This window comes from Trifolium pratense, linkage group LG4, assembly GCF_020283565.1.
Source record: "Trifolium pratense cultivar HEN17-A07 linkage group LG4, ARS_RC_1.1, whole genome shotgun sequence".
Classification (NCBI taxonomy): domain Eukaryota; kingdom Viridiplantae; phylum Streptophyta; class Magnoliopsida; order Fabales; family Fabaceae; genus Trifolium; species Trifolium pratense.
In genome coordinates, this window is record NC_060062.1 from 3941750 (window position 1) to 3964026 (window position 22277).

The window sequence follows — 22277 nt, forward strand, 5'->3', positions numbered from 1 at the left end:
GGATGACCAGGGTTCAAACCACGACCCTGCATATATAATGCGATGTCCAATCAATTGATCTAAAAATTCTAATCGACAATAACATAAAAGAAAATGGATTATAGAAAATATTAAGAGTTCCAATGAGCTATTCAAAATCATTCACACAGATACTTGAATAAATTGACAAAAGAAATAACAAATCATTGGATTGACAACCGCATAACATCATCTCGTAGCTCCGTTTGACACGCGTTTTTTAAGGTAGCTATTTCATATTTTTCAGCAGTGGTATAATAATAAGGTAGACTAAAAAATTATACTATATAATATCACTAATAAAATAACCAATAATTAATATAATGGATACATTACTCCAAAAAAAAAAATATATAACTAGTGATGCTTAACTGGTACAAATTTTGTGAGTTTCCTCACATGCAACCATGGACAATCATAGACAACAGCGTCATAAACGTGCTCCCATGTACATTCATAGACAACATCGTCATAAACGTTAGGAATAAAATTGGTAGTGGAAATAATGAGGCGGTAGTTCGTGCCGGCGACATCCTGGGATATCCCTTTGATGACTTTTTTAAATTTCAACGTTGCTCCGATTTGTTTGTTAATTTCAGTAACAATAAAATTGGCGATTTCAATCACTTGTGGATCATTGATATCTTTGATTGGATACCAACAACCACAACAACCATCACAACAATCATAATATTCCATTGAGGTTGCAGAGGCCATCAGAAAAACAAGGACTAGAACAAGCAATTGGAGTTTCATGTTGTATAGTAACAATTATCTTTTTAAACTAGACAATTCTAGTTGTGGGTTATATAGTATTTGACCTCTTAGGTTCTTATATACTTATGTATCAAAACTAACCTACTTTTTCTTCTTTTTTATACAAAGAGGGGTCTAAGGGGATGTATTAGATTGAGATTTTATGAGACAATTTTTGCAAAAAAAAATCTTGGTGATTTTATGAGATTTTGTTGGATTATATTGATTTCGTGAGATTTTAAAGAATTTTTTACAATCATGATTTTTAACACAAGATTTGAATGAATTTTGAGAGATTTTTTTCAAAAGACTTTTTACAATCAAAGATTTCATAATACTTTATATATTATGAAACTTTTGTATATTAGGAAAATTTTAAAAGAATCAATAAATTTTAATAAAAGAAATTATATTTTTTTGGGAATCCAAATATTTAAACAAAAAAAAACCAACCATTTTTTTTACGTATATATTTTTAATTACAAATAAAAAAACCATTGAGTTTAAAAATAAAGTATTTCAAACGAGCCATAAGTTTATTCAAATTCATATTATAATTATTAATAAACGATACCAGAAATGGGTAGCACACTAGTTTCTTACGAGGCAAAACATGTTGACACGATGCAATTTAATTCCAAAACACAAGAGAGTGAACTAAAAGATGGTTGAGTTTTTTGATAATAATAATAGCTTACAACAACCAAAAAAGAGCAAAGAAAAGAATATATGTAATTAGAATCTACATATTTCATTAGAGAATTGGCACCATTATATTAGAACCAACAGACAAAAAAGTTAGAATGAGAAAAATTATGAAATTATAAAAAGTTTATAAGCAGAAGAAAATACATACGAATTATACATACGAATGATGCAAGGAATGGTAGCACTATATATTTATAGCAAAATAATGTTGATACAAACTTAGAGAAAAAACACAATCAATTAAAGGAAATCATTAATCATTAATAAATAATAATTTACGTTAATGCTAATATTTCATTTTACATCAATATTTCATTGTATTAAGGAATAAAATACGGAGTATTTCATTGTATTAAGGAATGAATGCATTTAAATGTTACGGAAGGTAACCTATTTCAAATCGAAAACATTAATGAAAAATCATTGAGAAATTGATGAATGCATTTAAATGAGGGAAGTAAATCAATCCGGTCAAATTTCTTTCAAAATCGGATTTGACTTGAGGAAATGAATGTCAACAACAATTGAAAAATAATATTTAAATTATTTAATTAATTTATTTAAGTAAAAAGAGAATCAATGAAAATGAAACAACGAAAAAGAAAAAAAAATCAAATTCAAATTATACATATATGAAAAATAATAGTACATGATACTGAAAATTGAAGAACATAAAATGATACGGTCTTAGTTATGGAAACATACTGCATATATATATATATATATATATATATATATATATATATATATATATATATATATATATATATATATATATATATATATATATATATATATATATATATATATATATATATATATATATATTGTGTGGCTACCGACAACTATTAAAGGAATAGATAGATGTATCACTAAAATTTCGGAACTTATTTTATCAAAATATAAATAAATCGTAGCCTATATTATTAATTTTAAATTTAAATTTTAAATACGGTAACCATTTGAATTATTATGCATTTTCTGGTCAAAGTCAATCAATATATTTCCATAATAATTTAACGGAGCTGGTTGATATATGAGGAAGTAATATGAAGAATAAATATTTGACAAATGTCAATAAATGCTAAATGAATCACATAAGCAAAATTGGATGTATGAATCATAATACACCCAATTTTGCTATTAGTATGATTATAATACAATCAAGAATATGATTCATTTATATGAATATTATGATATCTGCAATCATAATACACCCAATTGCAGTATGATTATAATACAATCCAGAATATTCCATAATTTTTTCGAAGGAGATATATCATAAATTCCAGAAATAAATTCCAGAAATCGAGTTATATTTTGGAGGCATTTTCTTAAACATTCGAGTAAATAAATAACAATAACAATTAGTAAAATAACTAAAGAGGAATAACTAAAAGAAAAGATTTGGAAAATTGTGAGTTGTAGTGTTTAGACAAAATCATGTATAGAGAAAAAAATTGACATATGAATAATTTTGTGTTATTAAAACCAATTATGACACAATTATCACTACAATTAAAAAAAAAACCATATAATATTTAATATTGTAATAATAGCATTAAATGTCAAATGCATGAGGAGATGAGAGAGAAAGACAAATAAGTCTGACTTTTTACATATTATAGATTATAGATTATAGATTATAGATTCACCTCTTGTTAAAAAAAAATTAAACTTTTGCAAGAATTTTTTTTTTCATAATGTAATAAACATGACCGCAAAAAAAAATTAAAATTTTGAATGATATGTATGAATTGACTGAAAAGTAGGGACCAAAAATCATGACAGAAAATACTTTAAAGATCAAAAGTTGCTGAAATTTTTTATAGAGGCTAAAAATAAAATCTAAGATATTTATAAAAAACAAAAATATATTTAACCCAAACTTAAATGTTAGATTTTTTTTTTTAAGTAGTCTAGTTGATAGAAAGGGAAATAATAATGTGCAAGACATAATTTGTCGTCTAAATTGCACGACAGAGTGTTTTCTACAATTTTATTTGTCTATTTTGTTTGATTTGAATTAAAATTATTCTTTCAGGTTTAGTTCTGCTACAAATTAATCATAGTTCATGATTTATTTTGCTACTAAGTAATGCTTTTGAAATTTGATATGTGTACTTCTTACAGTTAAACGTGTCGTGCTGTATAGCACCGCTCGGCTAGAAATTCAACCCATAAGAAAATGGATAAGTGGGATGATCAGGGTTCGAACCACGACCCTGCATATATAATGCGATGTCCAATCAATTGATCTAAAAATTCTGATCAACAATAACATAAAAGAAAATGGATTATAGAAAATATTAAGAGTTCCAATGAGCTATTCAAAATCATTCACACAGATACTTGAATAAATTGACAAAAGAAATAACAAATCATTGGATTGACAACCGCATAACATCATCTCGTAGCTCCGTTTGACACGCGTTTTTTAAGGTAGCTATTTCATATTTTTCAGCAGTGGTATAATAATAAGGTAGACTAAAAAATTATACTATATAATATCACTAATAAAATAACCAATAATTAATATAATGGATACATTACTCCAAAAAATATATTATATATAACTAGCGATGCTTAACTGGTACAAATTTTGTGAGTTTCCTCACATGCAACCATGGACAATCATAGACAACAGCGTCATAAACGTGCTCCCATGGACATTCATAGACAACATCGTCATAAACGTTAGGAATAAAATTGGTAGTGGAAATAATGAGGCGGTAGTTCGTGCCGGCGACATTCTGGGATTGCCCTTTGATGACTTTTTTAAATTTCAACGTTGCTCCGATTTGTTTGTTAATTTCAGTAACAATAAAATTGGCGATTTCAATCACTTGTGGATCATTGATATCTTTGATTGGATACCAACAACCACAACAACCATCACAACAATCATAATCTTCCATTGAGGTTGCAGAGGCCATCAGAAAAACAAGGACTAGAACAAGCAATTGGAGTTTCATGTTGTATAGTAACAATTATCTTTTTAAACTAGACAATTCTAGTTGTGGGTTATATAGTATTTGACCTCTTAGGTTCTTATATACTTATGTATCAAAACTAACCTACTTTCTTCTTTTTCTTCTTCTTTTTTATGAGACAATTTTTGCAAAAAAAAATCTTGTGATTTTATGAGATTTTGTTGGATTATATTAATTTCGTGAGATTTTAAAGAATTTTTTACAATCAAGATTTTTAACACAAGATTTGAATGAATTTTGAGAGATTTTTTTCAAAAAACTTTTTACAATCAAAGATTTCATAATACTTTATATATTATGAAACTTTTGTATATTAGGAAAATTTTAAAAGAATCAATAAATTTTAATAAAATAAATTATATTTTTTTGGGAATCCAAATATTTAAACAAAAATAAAACCATTTTTTTTACGTATATGTTTTTAATCATAAATAAAAACCACTACCACCATTTAGCTTAAAAATAAAGTACTTCAAACGAGCCATAAGTTTATTCAAATTCATATTATAATTATTAATAAACGATACCAGAAATGGGTAGCACACTAGTTTCTTACGAGGCAAAACATGTTGACACGATGCAATTTAATTCCAAAACACAAGAGAGTGAACTAAAAGATGGTTGAGTTTTTTGATAATAATAATAATAGCTTACAACAACCAAAAAAGAGCAAAGAAAAGAATATATAATATAATATAATACATTGATGATTTAGTGGAACTTGAGACTGGTCAAGATGTTGTTGTTGACAGGATCAGCCAAATGATCTAAAAGGTTTTGATATGGTCCAACACCTGTAACAAGACCTTGAACAAAGTAACCCAATATTGCCAACATAGCTAACCTTCCATTCTTAACTTCTTTCAGCTTTAACTCTTTCAATGATTTCTCATCTTTACCAAAACCAAGAGGGTTAAAGAAAGGTCCACCAGGGTAAGCTGGTTCACCAGAACCACCAAGACCTTTTTCAAGTCCTAAGAAGTATTGTTTTCCCATGGAACCAGGGTTATACCAATCTTGGAATCTTCTATGTTCTGCAAATCCCATAAGTGCCAGTTCTAAGACAAAGAGTGTGTAATTGTCTGCCCAGTAGTTGTATGTTCCTGCTGGTGGAATAACACCGGTTTGGAACCAAGCGAGAGCGGTTTCTTGTGGAATTAAACCGGCTTTGCCGAGGATTTCAGGTGCTATTGCTCCTACTGCTCCCAACATTGCGTAGCGACCATTGATTATCTCGCCGTATGCTAGCCATCTTGGCTCAATGAAACCTCCTGTTCCTTCTGGATCTGAAAGTCCTAGAGGATCAAATCCATAGTCACCTGGAAGGCTGCAGGTGATGATGATGATGATGATGATGATGTCAAATGAAGTCAATTTTGATTCTCAACACATTGTGTTACCAAACAAAGTTGCATATACATTACCGGCTTAAAGAGTTTTTACACTATCAATTAATCATAACTGTCAAATCATTAGAAACGTTCGACTTTTATGATAACCACTTCTAAAATCATACACATGGACTCTATTTGGGTAAATAACTTAATTAAAAGCTTATAGTATAAACGCTTATCATATAAGTGTTTATGTGTAAGCTATTTCTATAACAAATGGTAAAATAAAACAATTTTCATACAAGTTATAAGTTGTATTCATAAACTACCTTAGAAAACTTATGAAATAAACTAAGAACATCTTATAGACATGTCATAAGTTGTTTTCATACGTTCTCTCAAACATCTTATAGACATGTCATAAAAATAGATTATACTTAATCATATACAATAATAATCACTTAATTAGACAGTTAACTCAAGACACACTATAGGTTCTTAGACTCACAAAACATCCATCTTACAATATATTTTCTTCAACTACTAAGAAATTTACCTGCCGTCCAAGTAAGAAAGACTTTGCTTTGATGCAAACCACAAAGGCCTATTTGCTCCACCTTGCTGAACTCCAAAAAGAGAAACAAAGTTATTTTCAATTTAAATTTAAGGTAGATCAAAGCACACACACATATACTCCCTCTGATCTCATACATAAGCAATTTTTTTTTCTTTTCAGGTTCATAGGTTCATTGAATAACTGATGTATCTGGTTGTTATTCAATTAACTGAAAAAATAATCTTTGTTTATATACGAGATCGGAGGGAGTACTCAAGAAGAATTTGAGTGAAAAAGAAACCTTGACAGGAGGAGTAGCAGTTGCCTTGACAACAAAGGAACCTTTTCTAGAAGACCCAATTGAAGAAGGGAGTGATCTTGCTCCAAAACTCTGTCTCACAGCTTCAGCTGCAAAGGTAAGAGATGATGACGACACTAGAGCTTGTGTAGCCATGTTGTTTCCTTCTTTGTTACCTCTACTACTACAACAATAGAGTGTTTTTGTTCTTCAAGAATTGGTTAAGAATGAATGATAGATATTGTAGTAACTAATAAGCCAAAGGGAGGAAGATATGAAGAAGTTTAAGCCACTACTTCCAAGCTCATGTGCATGCAAACGTGGAACATCTTGTGGTGAATATTGAATGGTGCAATATAGTAAGGATGAGAGTGTGATCTTGTTCTCCAACCATGGTTATACACGTAATATGATGAATCGGATAAGGGATCTTAGTTTGTTCACACTGCTGTTATGTTTTTGTTGGTATGCAAATTGAAATCATGTAATCTTACACCTAGCTCACTTGAGGATAATGTGTGACATTAATAATTCTATGATTCTATATTCTACATCCACGTGGAATATTTGTGACATGAGAATAACATTTCCTTGTGTCACAAAATTTGAACGAATGCCCAAAATTGAGAGAGTTGTATTATTTTGAGACACAAATTTGATGTATTAAACTTCAAGAAATTATAAAAATTATGGGATTAATACAGTTTAAATATGTTATTAATTGTGCAAATTAGATGATCAATGAGTAATAAAAAATGTGGTAATTCATTAATCAAATGTCCACCGAACACAATTACTAATCATTCAAATTACTAGTCCCACACCCGTGCGATGCACAGGTGTTATGCGGTATTTTATATTATAATTTTGAAAAATCATTCGTATAAATTGAAACAATAAGTATTATGAAAATTATAATAACAACATCAACAACAACAAAATAATAATAATAAAAACAGTGATGTAAATATAAGATAAATATTAAAAATGTGTTTATACATTTCGAAAAGATTACAATGGATCCTATTGCATCTACCAAAATAAGTTGGTAATCCATAAATTGTCATGCCACTATGAAAACGGTTTGTGGTCATACTCATACACTGTGCATTTGATTCTTAATTGGACGCTATAATTCAATATATAGTATAAAAGATTAATTAGTGCGTATAATTTAGTAAAAAATATTATTATTAGTTAAGTGAGTGTATAATGAAAAATCATAGGTATATAAATGTAGGCATATGAAAAAGTGTATAGAGATGACAAAGATGTAAGTAAAAGTGATGTGACATTATTGAGTGGTTTAATTGGATATAAGTGGCTGACGTGAATTAGGGTTAGATTAATGGTTGCACAACTATCTAGGTATTATATATATAGATGTTTATACATTTAAAAAACTTATTTATACATCACATATGAAGTTACTTTGGTATATTCTTCATTAACATTGATTAGCAATATCTTTAACTCATTCTTCAAAATAACTATGGAAATGACAACATATAATTAACAATGGAAAACAATCGATGTTCAAACATAAGTTTTTATTTATATTATAAATCTCATTGGAGGATTCTGAGTTGGATAAACTACTTCATTATCTCTTACCAAAAAACTACTGTATTATCGAATTTGACATTTATATTAATTTGAAACTTATTGGAGCAAAGATAAACCAACTTAACTCATACTCAAATATCGAATATGATAAAAATCATACAGGACATAACAACCATTAGTAAATTTTATTTTATCTATTTTTTGTTACCAACATTAGAAAGTAGTGCTGACAATCGACCAACTCCTTATATTTACAAAGATTGAACAAAAGATCATTAACAAAACATTAACTTTTTTGAAAAAAAATAAAATAAAATACACAAAATAATAAAATGAACAAAAAAATTTAAAATGAATAATAACCCAAAACAATAATAATAATAATAATAATAATAATAATAACAATAATAATAATAATAATAATAATAATAATAATAATAATAATAATTACAATTAGTACCCCACATTAAATGGATGTAAGTGGATGATGTGGCTAAATGAAAGGTTTTCATTGGTTTGTGAATTAGGGTTAGATTAATGGTTGCACAACTATCTAGGAATTATATATATAGATGTTCAAATACATGATATTGTTACATTATACATACATGAGCTGAAATTTAAATCCCGTAAGCTCAGTTATTTACCTTAAAAGATAAAATTTTAACTACTAGATTACTTGAAAATAAATAAATAAAATAGACATGATATTCACCAACTAGTTTTTCTTTCAAATTTTCACTTAAAAATTGTACGTAATGACATTAAAATTATGACTAATTGTGTTCAATAGATGCTAATGAACTACCACAATTTGTTAAAGTTCATTAATAAATTTAGGGTCATGCTAAACAGTGTCCCTGGGGCACTAGTTAAGCATACTAAAAAAGGAAACAAATGATAAAGTTAATGATGAGAGAGAATAATTTTTCACATCATTAAAACATTGAATGCACAATTTACGAGATAAAACTTCTATATTTGTATCCTTAACTAGTGCCCCGAGGCACTGTTTAGCATTTTCCATAAATTTATTGCCAAAATATATTTTCTCTATTGAGAAGATAGAGTCAATCGGATAAAAACAAAAGAAAAATAAAGTCCAACCGTTACTTTCTCAATGTAAATTATTTTCATTAAATTATGCTAAATTTATTCTTTACTTCGAGTGTAAAGGGCTTGGGTTGTCTCTGGTGAATTTTTTCTCATATTTCAGTGGTGGAAGACCTCCATCCTTAGATCTACCTATTTTTTTCTATCTCCTACCAAATGAAGGATTAGGATTTGACTGAACTCTAATGTCAATGGAGATGATCTTTTTCTGTGTAAATTGTATGTTCAAACTAATGTTTGTGTTGAGGGTAAAAGTGGTTTGTAAATACAAAAGTAATTTTGGGTTCCCAATTGTGTGACGTGTTTGGGATTTTATAAAGTCGAAGTCGAACTACTTTTCTCTCAAAAATGGCACCAACTCAAGTTAGGATTCTAATAAAATATTGAAACTATAATTTGGAACTTTTATGAAATGAAAACAATTTATTTATTTGGTTTTCCGGACATTTTCTCCATTGGAGGTAATAGTCTTCAAGCTATGTCGGACATTAAAGGATCCGTTTGGCCTAGCTTTTTTTTAGCTTATCCAAATAACTTATGCAATATAAATTAAGTTTTATGTTATTTTATAAATTCACATTAGTGAAAATTATAATTTTATAAGCTATTTTATCATAAACTAACTTGACAAACTTATAATAATAATATATAAAAATTGCATAAGTCGTTTGCATAAGCTCTAAATAAGAGGAAAAAAAGCCAGACCAAACGATACCTAAATATTAGTAATATCTTCCGATTGAAATTCAAACATTGATGCATCACTTTATAGAAGTCTAGCATCTTCAACTTAACTGAATCCATTGGTGAAGTGAAAACAGTTTTAACTCTAAATCTAAATTATTTAAATCATTGTTAATGCAAATTAATTTACAAAATTATTTTCTTTAAAATAAATTTCAACCACAACCAAATTGCACGGTGAAAGGTGATGCATATCGTTGCTCCGATAATCTCGTTGATTTGAGTTCGAACGACTCATATTACACGTCACTTGAATCATCTTTAATACACATTACATTTTGAGATCAAACCCAATATAAATTATTGTATCACAATTTAGTTCATGAAATCCAAATCCAATTTACTTAAGAGACATAGCATGAAATATTACGCATGCAAGAACCCACATCAATAATGATCAAGACACCTAATAGAGAAGTCTAATTGTTTTCTAAACAACAAATCTTATAATGTTACAAACGTTCCAGCACACTTATAATTTGGAATTCTATATAATTTGCATTTTCGGAATGAGTTAATTTATATACATATAATGCATTGTTAATGTAAAAAATTAACCTATCAAGCAATCAGAACCATCGAATCATAAACATCACAACTACTTTTAAAGCCATACATATAAATGGTTGAGATTTGTTAACAGTGTATCAATATTAAACTCGTTTTTTTTGAAAAAAATGGTTCAATGCGGTTGAGACGAAACTCAGTTGTGTACAAAAGAACATGCCAATTACTTATTTAAATTTAGTGTTAGAAACACTTCTAGTTGTGCGATGTAGTTGTATCAAAGAACCTAATAACGAAACTCATACACTAAGTACGGAGAAGCAATGAATGCATTGCAAATTTGAAATACAAGATGCAATTTTCCCCCAAAGACTTTTTGTACCAAATTCAAAATTTAATAATATTTTGCCGAAAATTGTAAGACAAGGGGTGGAAGGGGAAGACAGGGATAGAATAACTTAGTACCTTAGCAAAGAGATCCCCAATTGCTTCTTTTTTGGGCTAACTATACTGTTTAAAATCTAGCATTGAAAATGGCAAACTTTAGTGTAATACATCCATGGCAAAATTCAATAAGTAGTGCAACAATCTCTGGTGACTTGCCCCAAAAGAACCGACACTGAAATGTTATTTCTTTGTTGTGCTAGGAGCTATGTGCCTCGTAAGAACATAGCAGTCTGGTGGTGTGATGTTTGTATAATAGTTCTGGATTGTTTCTGTAATTTCAAACTCAAACTTCTTATAAAAGTTAATGGCATCTTCATTGTTTGTCTGCACATGCAAGTAAACTTCAGAAATGTTCTGCTTCGAGCAAAGATCAAGAACATGATTCAGCAGCCTTGTTCCTGCATAAACCAAAAGATTCATATCACATTTCTAAAAGCATGTAGATGGCAAGCTTAAAGACACGACACATTTTGAAACAGTGACCATCCAAAAATGTAAAATGAAATGCTCCTAATATGAAGCTTGCACCTTACAAGGCTCTTAATATGTGTTTGTCATACTATGGCAGGTATGCACACTAAGAAGAGTGATAACTAAATGATCAAGCAAACTTTCAATTACCAGTTAACATCAAGGGAAGATATTAAATTTCTTTCTTACCAATACCAAGTCCACGGTAAGGCGCTAAAACACCCAAAGTCATGATGTAAACCCGAACTTGCCCCCCACCTTCCTTCTTCTCAAGCCGACACGCAATTGCACCAACACAAATGTCACTGTAGTAAGCTGCAAGAAATCATAATAAATTAATAATCAATCTTGGGGCTGATGAATGCAAACTTCCATGCAGCAACATTAATAAAGGTATTAGACACGTCCTAAAGGTCGCTTGTATAGCCACATCTAAATATCATCATCTATCCAAACTTAAAGCACCGAGATATCAAACAGGCTAGTTGGATTGAAGAAAAACTTGCATTCCAACTAAGTCAAAAAATTTCAGAAGCACGCAAATGTAAATATATTATAAAGTAGTAAAAATAAAGAAAATTTTATACAATATTTTTGGGATTTGAATGAAACTTGAAAGATGTTTTATCATGAGAGATTTCAAAGCAAAGAGGAATCACATATCCCCAATAAATCAAGCAGGAAAATAATCAATTTAAAGAAGCTCCACTAGTATTCGGTATATCTAATAAGGAAACTGAGAGAACTGTCCAATCGTATGTATTTCATGTTTTTGTTAGATGCAGAGAGTAACTGCGTTTTAATCAAAATAAATTGAATAGAATGCATGATAATCTTTTATATGCAGAATAAGAATCCCCATCCCCAACAAAAATCAAATGCAAAAAGGATATTGCAGAACATAGCAAATAGCAAGTCTAAATTGTACAAGAAATTCAGATCAATTGCAAAACGAAATCAACCAACAGTTAAAACGCTTTGCTCTGAACAACTCCGGTGCTTGAGCAGGTTTAGTTTTTAGCCAATGAATACACTAAATTTTAAAAATACAAAAGACAAAGAAAAAAGCATTATCCAGATATTGAAGTTTCACTTTCACATGTAAAAGGAACAAAACAATGTTATAAGTGCAAGTAACAATTAACAGCAGGACTCTCGTACCCAAATTCAAATAAGTTCATTATGGCTTCCTAGCACTAGAGGCCGTGGACCTTCTGAAAATAGGGTCATGCATAGGAATGTTGTGTCCCCTAGGTCTATGAATATAGTTTTTCGAATAATTTGTCTTGCTATACAGAAAGGTTTAGCGGCACAAGTTGTTGTTAGTTTACCTTTCATTCATGAGTAAAATTATCTTGAATATATGTATTAAAGTGTAGTTGAATTCATTACAAATATTGAACTTCAAAATTCAAAAGATAAAAATGAAGCTACCTAGTTTAGTGAATTCAGCAGAAGCAAGAGCATCAGCATAGTATTTGTCATTGTAACGAACAGGGAAAAGAGCAATATTGAGCTTCTTGAGTTGCATAATGTTCTTATCTCTCACTCCATCAAGTGAGATTGATACTTCACGACCAACTCCCATTCTTCTACTTCAGTTCTAACAACAACAACAACATTACAAGACAATAACGTTTATGTTGTCAATTTGCGGAATTTATAATTCATTGTCAATCGTCGCCGCCGCAAATCGGTCGGGATTCAATCGCATCAAGGAAAAAAAATAATAATTAAAAAATGAAAAGGTGGAGGAGTACCTGGCTGGTGTTTCTGGCGAACTTGCTTTTTCCGGCGAGTTGAGTTGAATTGAGTGCGACTCTAACTTGGTGGTGGTTCTGATATACACTCACCTCACAGAGTCAGTCACAGGGCAAATCGGCAGCGGCTTGCGTTTTGTGAGTTCTCTGTTTTTATTTGATGGAGATCATGATGATGAATCAGCTTATGGGCCAGGCCTTTTCAAAATCACCTGGATTGGGCTTTTGGGATTATAATCCAATTGTGAAATTTTTTTTTGGGTCATGCTAACCGGTGCCCTGGGGGCACTGGTTAAGGAAACCAAAATTAGAAAGTTTTGAAAAGAAAATAACACTTTTTAAACTTTCGAGAAATTGACTGCACAAACTCCAATACCAAATTACTATTTTTGCATCCTTAACTAGTGCCCCGAGGGCACTGTTTAGCATTTTCCATTTTTTTTTCTACCCCTACATTTATCACTTTACCCCAACATATTTTAAAATATTCCTATTTTACCCTTATCTTATTCTAGTAAATTTTTTTTCGGTATGTTAATTTTACCGGAACACTTTTGACAAGTGTTCCGGTGTACAAAAATTTTGGGAATTGTTTTCTTTTTACCGGAACACTTTAAAAAAAACTGTTCCGGTACATATTATAACCAGAATTACATACCGGAACACTGGTGTAGTGAAAATTGGAGAATTTTTTAACTATTACCGGGACACTTTTAAAAGTGTTCCGGTATGTTTTGCAACAATTGATTTCAGGGACAACCGCAAGTTAATTTTGTATCCAGATAGAGCACCAAGGCTTTCTTTCCCCATTAAATTGGATATTCATACTTCATAGAGTTCTGAAGCTTCCACTTTTCCCACCCATTAGAGCACCAAGGCTTTCTTTCCCCCATTAATTTTGTATCCAGATAAGGACATGATTGAAAACAAGGGTTTGCGGATCAGTGTCCCTATCCCATCCCATCCCATGGTTGAACAATTAGCCAAGAGTTCCTACAAATCCACGGATATCCACCAATATTGTTGAGTAATTGATCTAACATTTTATGGGAGAACACAAAACATTGTTCACCCATCAAATTCCACCAAACGCAACATTAATAATCATTCAGTGGCTATTGAAGCAAGTACTGAACGAGATTATATTCTTCCTTGCGAACAACGTCTTCAGAGGCTAGAAAACGTATTTAACGAACTTAACAACAAACCTAACGGCATGCCTTTGGAGAAGGAGCAAATGCTTATGGATTCCTTGGATAGAATAAAGTCCGTTGAGTTTGACCTTGAGAGAACAAAGCGGGTATTCATCATTCATCTATGTCTTTCTATTATGCTGATTTGATGTCATGGTTTTAAAATTTGTATATTTTTTTGCAGGTGCTACATGCTGCGGTGAATATTGGTGGATAGAACCTTTTCACCCTGTAACTTAAACAACATTCCCCTTCAACCTATAACAAAGCCAAATCAAGTGTTCCGGGACAACCGCAAGTTACAGGTATTTTCACACGGTAAAGCTGAAATCAATTGTTGCAAAACATACCGGAACACTTTTAAAAGTGTTCCGGTAATAGTTAAAAAATTCTCCAATTTTCACTACATAGTGTTCCGGTATGTAATTCTGGTTATAATATGTATCGGAACAGTTTTTTTAAAGTGTTCCGGTAAAAAGAAAACAATTCCCAAAATTTTTGTACACCGGAACACTTGTCAAAAGTGTTCCGGTAAAATTAACATACCGAAAAAAAAATTTACTAGAATAAGATAAGGGTAAAATATGAATATTTTAAAATATGTTGGGGTAAAATGATAAATGTAGGGGTAGAAAAAAAAAAATCCTCCAATTGTTTTAGGATTTCTATATTTTCTAAAATGTTTTTTTTTTGTCTCACTAACGCCACTGAAAATAAACTCACATAATTATGAGAGTGAGATCGGTAGTTCAACCGGTTAAGTTGGTTGAGTTAAGAGTTAATGCGCATGAGGTTCAGGATTCAATTTTTGGCAAAAAAGAAAAAACTAATATGTCATGACGTCCGACCTAACAATATCGATATTTTTGCCAGTTGAGATAGGACTTATGGAACTTAAAATGATTTTATTAATGTGCTTAATTTTTTTTATGAAATATTAATGTACTTGATTACTACTACTACTATACTATATGAATATTTTATTGACATTATAAAAAAAAAACTATCAAAAAAATTAAGTGAAGGATGAATATTGTATCTACTAGATTTTTTCTTTGAAAGAAGCGGTATTATTTCACTAAAGATGAAAGACAGGTTAACTCGCCATTTTATTAGCTCGTTTATGACATATAGTATTGAAATATCTAAAATATTTGATATTAAAAAAATCTAAAATATTTTCATTAGCTTAATGAGCTTAACTAATATTTTTTTTAACTAAATATTAATCCCATGGCTTTGGATTTTTTTTTACTAATCTCATACTAATTCAAATGATAAAAGTTATGAGATATATTGGTAGTCTCATTGGAATGTCAAAAGTTCTACTAATTTCTCACTAAGCTGAATTTTAACCTACTCATACTAATTTGATGTAGTATAAGTAAAAGTCAACTTTTCAGATTCATTGAATAACTTATGTATCTAGACTATAGTGTAGACCAAATACATTACTTTTTCAATGAATTTAAAAAGTGAACTTTTATTTATAACTAAGAATGAAGGGAGCATGAGTTCCAAAATAAAAAAATGAAATTGTGGTTGTGATAAATAATTTTATTAAAATGTCATTTTTATTTGTACAACTAATATTTTATGAATTTTTCTTCCTTCAAAAAAAGATACTAATAAATAAAGATAAACATTAACCATGTCTTAGAAACACTTGTTAAAAAATTAAATTTAAAAATATTATTTTAAAGTTGTTAAGTTAACTTAACACTTTTAAAAAATTTAGTTTTGGTATTTTAATACACCAACTTAGCAGCTAAGTCTTGTATTGTGCATGAAACGAGAAGACATAGTTCCAATCCAAACCAACATTTCTGTGGGCGTTACATGAAAGCTCAGTTCAGTTGACATTTGGTTACCGCTGCTAGATACCAGAAACAGTGTGCAATTTATTTATCTAACAATAAAATTCTGTGTTCAAAAAAGTAAAAATAAAAAAAAATAAAATAAATTAAAACACCTCTTCTTATCCATATTCAATTCGAAAACCCTCTTTCTTTTCTCTCTTCATTCATCTCTGTAACTCGCCACTATTTCTTCTTTATTTTTATTTTTTTTCAAATCCAAATCTGTGTTAGTTATAATGCCGTGTACAATTTCCGTGACAGCTCCTTCTTACGCCGTTACTCCATTGACATTCAGTTGTTCCAAATCAACTCCAATTTGTCATACATCAAATTTTCTCACTAAACAGAATCGTAAACCGTTGTTAAGAGTCACAAAATCAATGAATTCTAATCGAGTAGTAAAAGTAAAAGCAACGGTTTCAATAGAAAAAGAAACACCAGAAACTGAAAGACCTGATACATTTCTTCGTGGCAACGACGATGGCGTTGCGTCTTCGGTTAGATTTCGATTTGAAAAGATGATAAGAGAAGCTCAAGATAAAGTTTGTAATGCAATTGAAATTGCTGATGGTGGTGGAAAATTTAAAGAAGATGTTTGGTCTAGACCTGGTGGTGGTGGTGGTATTAGTAGGGTTCTTCAAGATGGTGCTGTTTGGGAAAAAGCTGGTGTTAATGTTTCTGTTGTTTATGGTCAAATGCCTCCTGATGCTTATCGTGCTGCAAAAGGCGCTGCTTCTAATGATCAGAAGCCTGGTCCTATTCCCTTTTTCGCAGCTGGAATTAGCTCTGTAAGTATCATCATTTGGAGATATGCTTCTTTATTATCTCATGTTTGTTTGGTTTAACAAATTTGAGAATAAATCTCTCAATGTATTTCTTTCTATATGTTCAGGTTTTACATCCTAAAAACCCGTTTGCCCCAACCTTGCATTTCAATTATCGCTATTTTGAAACCGATGCTCCTAAAGGTAATGTGTTCTGCTTTATCTTTCTTTCATGCTATACATACATTGTGCCATGTTCATTTCCGAGCTACTTTTCATATTATAATGATTTTTGGAAAGAATTATCATTAATCGTCGTGACACTCAATTACTTGAGAATATTTTTTTGAACAAGAATTACTTGAGAATATTACTTATATGTTTATCTTTATATACAAGTTCAATATACTGCTGTCACGAACCAGAAATTACAAATACTGTTAACTACCCATAACTAATTATGATAAATACAATTGATTCGACTAGTATGCTCTATAACAGGATTGTCTAATAGATATAATTATACTAGAATGAAAGGGTGAAACTTGTAGTCACATTAGAAAGCAAGGCTCTTGATTTTGCGTCTATTAATAGTCATGCTGTTGCATTCTGCAGATGCTCCTGGAGCACCTAGACAATGGTGGTTTGGTGGGGGAACTGATTTAACCCCTGCTTACATTTTCGAGGACGATGTCAAGCACTTCCATTCAGTATGTGCTTAACACAATATTCGTTTATCAACTTTTGTGGTTAAGAGTCAAATTCTTTGCTTGATTTTATTTTAATTTTGAAAAAGAATAGCTTCCGTTGTTTTAAAATGCCACTTTACTTAGACGTCTTATGAGAGTAGTTTTAATATGGTTTTGTAGTTTCAGATGAGTTTTCTTGAATTTAATATTTGTAGCTTGGTTTCTTTGAACTGGGTGGCGCTGAAACATTAAGAGTAGGGATTTGGTTCATTTTTTGATCTATAGAATGTTTCAGTAAATGCCTGAGAATTCTGCAATCCAATTCACTTCAATTGTTTCTCCCTATATTATCTGGATTAAACCCTGGAATGGAAACAGAAAATATACATTCCCCATGTTTTCTAAAATTGCATTTGATATGTTAACTGGGAGTTGATGATTACCTTCTACACCCCCACCCCTTCCAAAAAACGAATCTCATCTCCAAATTGGTATAGTGAAAGAATGAATGTAGGGCGCTTGAGAAATTCTTCCATATGATTTTCAGTTTAAACTTTATCTTTAAAATATTGTTGTGATCATCCAATTTTTATTTTAAAGTCATTCAAGAGCAAGTGCTTTACTGAGTTTATGTCATGCTTCTGTTATAGGTTCAAAAAAAGGCTTGTGACAAGTTTGATCCTACGTTTTACCCCCGATTCAAGAAATGGTGCGACGACTACTTTTATATCAAGGTATAGTATCATCCTTTTTCACGTGATGAAGTTTTTAAGTGCAGTATTTCACGGTAGTCGCAGGATGTCTTGGATAAACTGAAGTTGAACAATAAAAAGCAATTAATGAGCAGTCAGTCTTCAGTTCATCAAACTTTTAATTAAACAAAATAATTTTGAATTTTCTTGTCTATCTGTTATTGTCGACTTTGATAAATTTTATACATGATGAATTGAAGGCTATAGTAAACGTGAAACGTCTGTTTGTAGATGGGTAGCAACTATGACCATAGGTTAGAATAAAATGATGGGATGGGGAATATGTTGGACACTTGGAGTAGCTGCATGAGAATGACAAGTGACAAAAGGCCGGAAAGACAGAAACATATGATTAGATAGGTGGTATCTCAGATAGGTTGATTTTTTGTATGCATTGCAACTGCAAGATTCACTTGATTTCTAGACCCATAAATCCTGCATAAGAGAAAGCACATGGGTTAGAACCTTATTGATAATATTGGGCTTATGAGCGACAAATTTGACATAAATCATATTTGTTAATACCGTGTTTTGTTCTCTAGTTTGCAACTGTCATGAACATAGTATAGAAACTTAATCAGTATAGTGTCTAATTAGATTGATCATGGGTGCCGTGTGACATGTTTAATATATTATGTTTGGTAATTGAATTGAGTTGTGGTATATGTTGTTGCTGATTGTATTTTCTTATTATCCTCTTCATTTTAAATTCAGCATCGAGATGAAAGGAGAGGACTTGGAGGAATATTTTTTGATGATCTAAATGACTATGATCTGGAGATGCTCCTTTCGTTCGCTACCGGTAATTGCTTGAATATATGAATTTGTTGGTTGTCACTTCTCAGTGGAAAGACATTTAGTTCTTTCGTTTTAATGGCTCAGTGGAAAGACATTTAGTTCTTTCGTTTTAATGGTTGCCTACACTATGGTTGCTTGCAGAATGTGCAAACTCTGTCATTCCCGCTTACATACCTATCATAGAGAAAAGAAAGGATTTGCCCTTTACAGATCATCAAAAAGCATGGCAACAATTGCGAAGGGGACGATATGTTGAATTCAATTTGGTACACTTTTTAAGATAGCTACTAGATCAATATGTTTTGTTCTACTCTTTTTTAGATAAGGTTTAAATTTATGTTATCATTATGTTCTTTGGCTACAGGTATATGATAGGGGTACAACATTTGGACTAAAAACTGGAGGGAGAATAGAGAGTATTCTTGTTTCTCTCCCACTCACTGCTCGGTGGGAATATGACCATGTATGATTTTAGAATCTTCTTTATATTGTATGCAAACAAGTTGAATATTAGATGCATCTAACATTACATTTATATAACTGGTACTGAAATGCTGATATCATTTTGAGTGCAGAAACCAGAAGTAGGTAGCGAAGAATGGAAACTCTTAGATGCGTGCATCAACCCGAAGGAATGGATCTAATTTATCCGTTGACCACCCAATTTGGTAGCTTTTTCAATAATAAGATAAGATTGCATGTATTCTTTTTTTGATGTATATCATGTACTTGTAAGATGAGTCGCAACTGTTTTAGCTTCTACTCGTGGATTGTAAATCACATTTTTTACACTTTTCACCTATAAAGCACGGAGTTATGAAAATTGCACTTGTTGATTGTTCCTCAAGGGCCTACTAAACCTACTAATTACTGTTGATCACCCAAAACTTTTCCAAAAAAAAAAAAACTAGCCATGAGAAGATCTAAGCAAGAAAGATGAATAACACTAAGAATTCTTGGATGCGCTTTTCAGTTGAAGTAGCAGAATCTCGGATAAATCTTCATTACCTTTCGTCCCTTATTTCCTATGCAAACCATTTCATTGACCAATATGAAGAGTATATCATGTAACTGAGAAATCTGTACTTAAAAATAAATTGTGCTACGTCTTGTAAGGCTTTCAGAACTGCATATAAGGCTTTCTTTGATGTTCTTTTTTTATAATTTTTTTATAGAATAATAACTTATTTGAGTTATTATAAAAAATAAAATAAAAAATAAAATAAAAAATAAAATAAAAAACAAACTTATGAGTTATTATTCTTATTTTTATGCGTGGATTTCTTCAATATATATGTCTAAATATTTTTTGAAGATTTTAAATTTAAATATAGTTTAGATTTATATTTAAAATAATATAATATTAGAATTTATGAGTTAAGATTTGTTTATAATTTTTATGATTAGTTTGTTATTTTTAAAGTTATGATTTAGAAATTTGTTTTATTAGCTGTATATATAGATCCACATAGCCATGGTGAGTAAAAATAAGAACTTGACAAGATAGTTGCCCTACCTAGCGAAGTTTGAAAACTGAACAACACTTGTGTTCATCGTTTCACCTTCTTCAACTCTATTTTCTCCATGGATTATGCTGCGTATCAAGTTAAAATAGCTAATGGTGACGCATTCTGGAGAATCAACTTGGGGAAATTGAGCTGTCACAACGGCGGCACAATTACATCACTACCTTTCAAGATTTTCAAGTGGAATTGGCATATATCAGTAACACGGCGTCCTAATCGCATCACATTAGTTGCACAAGAATCAACAAACAATCCTCCACTCGCATGTTTCTACATTTCTCTACTATCAACTGATTCTAAAGTCGTCGCCAAATAACATCAAATAGACAATATCATTATTCACAAGGATAGTTTTGTTTGGAACCTTGATATTCCCATACCTGATCAATGTGTTATTAAAATTCAATTCTGGGACGTCAATGTTTGTTTAAGTATATATCTTTGCTCATACGTACTTTCAATTATACTATCAATGTGTTATTCATGTTGTTTACGATTTTATTATTTTAAATTTGAAATAGGGCCGGAAAAAGTCACCTTCTTCACTGTCTCGAACGTTAAGATTGGACATCTACAAAGACATCACAATTAAGGTCAGTGGATCTGATAAAATCATAAGAGCTCATCAAGCTGTTCTTGCATCATTGTCAGAAGTTTTCGAAAAAATGTTGGAGGAGAATCCATCTACTATAACCATACATACCTGACATGTCATTTGAAGCTTGTGAAGCATTAATCAATTATCTCTATAAAGACATTGAAGAAGAAGAATTTAGAAAGTATATGTGTGAGTTATCCGACACAGCTGAAAAATATGAAATAGCTACCTTAAAAAAGGCGTGTGAAATGGTGCTACAAGATGATTTGTTATTATTGTGTCATTTGTTTTGTAAAATTACTCAACCATCTCTGTGTGAAAGATCTTGAAGACCTCATTGGAACTCTTGATATTTCAGAATACACTGTTTTTTCTTTTTGTTTTCAATGGAATAATGAACTGATTTTTTTTCTTTTGTGTGGATGCGCTTTTAAATTGTTTGACAAGCTTGCAACGCTAATTTTGCTGGATTCATTTGAAGCAACAGAATCTCATGTACTGATGAGTTGTCTGCTAAATCTTCATTACTTTTGTTCTTTATTTTCTCTGCATATCATTTCATTAATAGATATGAGAAAATTACACTTAAATTTGTCAAAAAAAGAAAAAGAAATCTACACTTAAAGGAAGCTATAAATTGCACAATTCCTTGTAAGAGAGGTTAAAAATTACACTTACATAACAATAATTTTACAAGGCTTTCAAAATAATTAGACTTAGATATCAATAATTCTACAAGGCTTTCAAAAACTATTTAAGCTCAGTGACTTTTGAAATGATTCCAGCACTTGATAAACACAACGAGCGAAGTATGATAATTCGAACAC

At 30.7% G+C, this 22277-nt stretch overlaps 5 protein-coding genes and 1 long non-coding RNA gene across 6 annotated transcripts; 2 read left to right on the forward strand and 4 right to left on the reverse strand.

Annotated features, from left to right (window-relative positions):
- Nucleotides 1-375: 375 nt before the first annotated feature.
- On the reverse strand, nucleotides 376-774 carry LOC123920866 (cysteine proteinase inhibitor 1-like). The gene has a single exon (XM_045973194.1). It carries the CDS (start codon nucleotides 772-774, stop codon nucleotides 376-378), a length of 399 nt encoding a protein of 132 aa, XP_045829150.1.
- Nucleotides 775-4058: 3284 nt separating this feature from the next.
- Nucleotides 4059-4457, reverse strand: LOC123920867 (cysteine proteinase inhibitor 1-like). Its single transcript, XM_045973195.1, has one exon. The coding sequence runs from the start codon at nucleotides 4455-4457 to the stop codon at nucleotides 4059-4061; it is 399 nt and encodes a 132-aa protein (XP_045829151.1).
- A 624-nt stretch (nucleotides 4458-5081) lies between these two features.
- LOC123924739 (chlorophyll a-b binding protein 3, chloroplastic) lies at nucleotides 5082-7091 on the reverse strand. Its single transcript, XM_045977704.1, has 3 exons — nucleotides 6667-7091; nucleotides 6366-6430; nucleotides 5082-5802 (listed from the first exon to the last, which is right to left on the reverse strand). The coding sequence occupies exons 1-3, from the start codon at nucleotides 6817-6819 to the stop codon at nucleotides 5187-5189; spliced, it is 834 nt and encodes a 277-aa protein (XP_045833660.1). The 5' UTR covers nucleotides 6820-7091; the 3' UTR covers nucleotides 5082-5186.
- Nucleotides 7092-10951: 3860 nt separating this feature from the next.
- Nucleotides 10952-13440, reverse strand: LOC123921727 (N-alpha-acetyltransferase 50). Its single transcript, XM_045974381.1, has 4 exons — nucleotides 13272-13440; nucleotides 12946-13114; nucleotides 11701-11826; nucleotides 10952-11438 (listed from the first exon to the last, which is right to left on the reverse strand). Exons 2-4 carry the CDS (start codon nucleotides 13097-13099, stop codon nucleotides 11221-11223), a joined length of 498 nt encoding a protein of 165 aa, XP_045830337.1. The 5' UTR covers nucleotides 13100-13114; nucleotides 13272-13440; the 3' UTR covers nucleotides 10952-11220.
- A 2830-nt stretch (nucleotides 13441-16270) lies between these two features.
- Nucleotides 16271-20149, forward strand: LOC123882479 (oxygen-dependent coproporphyrinogen-III oxidase, chloroplastic). Its single transcript, XM_045931337.1, has 8 exons — nucleotides 16271-17111; nucleotides 17216-17291; nucleotides 17703-17797; nucleotides 18427-18510; nucleotides 19243-19330; nucleotides 19468-19592; nucleotides 19691-19789; nucleotides 19902-20149. The coding sequence occupies exons 1-8, from the start codon at nucleotides 16560-16562 to the stop codon at nucleotides 19968-19970; spliced, it is 1188 nt and encodes a 395-aa protein (XP_045787293.1). The 5' UTR covers nucleotides 16271-16559; the 3' UTR covers nucleotides 19971-20149.
- A 546-nt stretch (nucleotides 20150-20695) lies between these two features.
- On the forward strand, nucleotides 20696-21865 carry LOC123882483. The gene is made up of 2 exons (XR_006799830.1): nucleotides 20696-21283; nucleotides 21374-21865. It is a non-coding gene; the product is annotated as an uncharacterized LOC123882483 (long non-coding RNA).
- The last annotated feature ends 412 nt before the right edge of the window (nucleotides 21866-22277 follow it).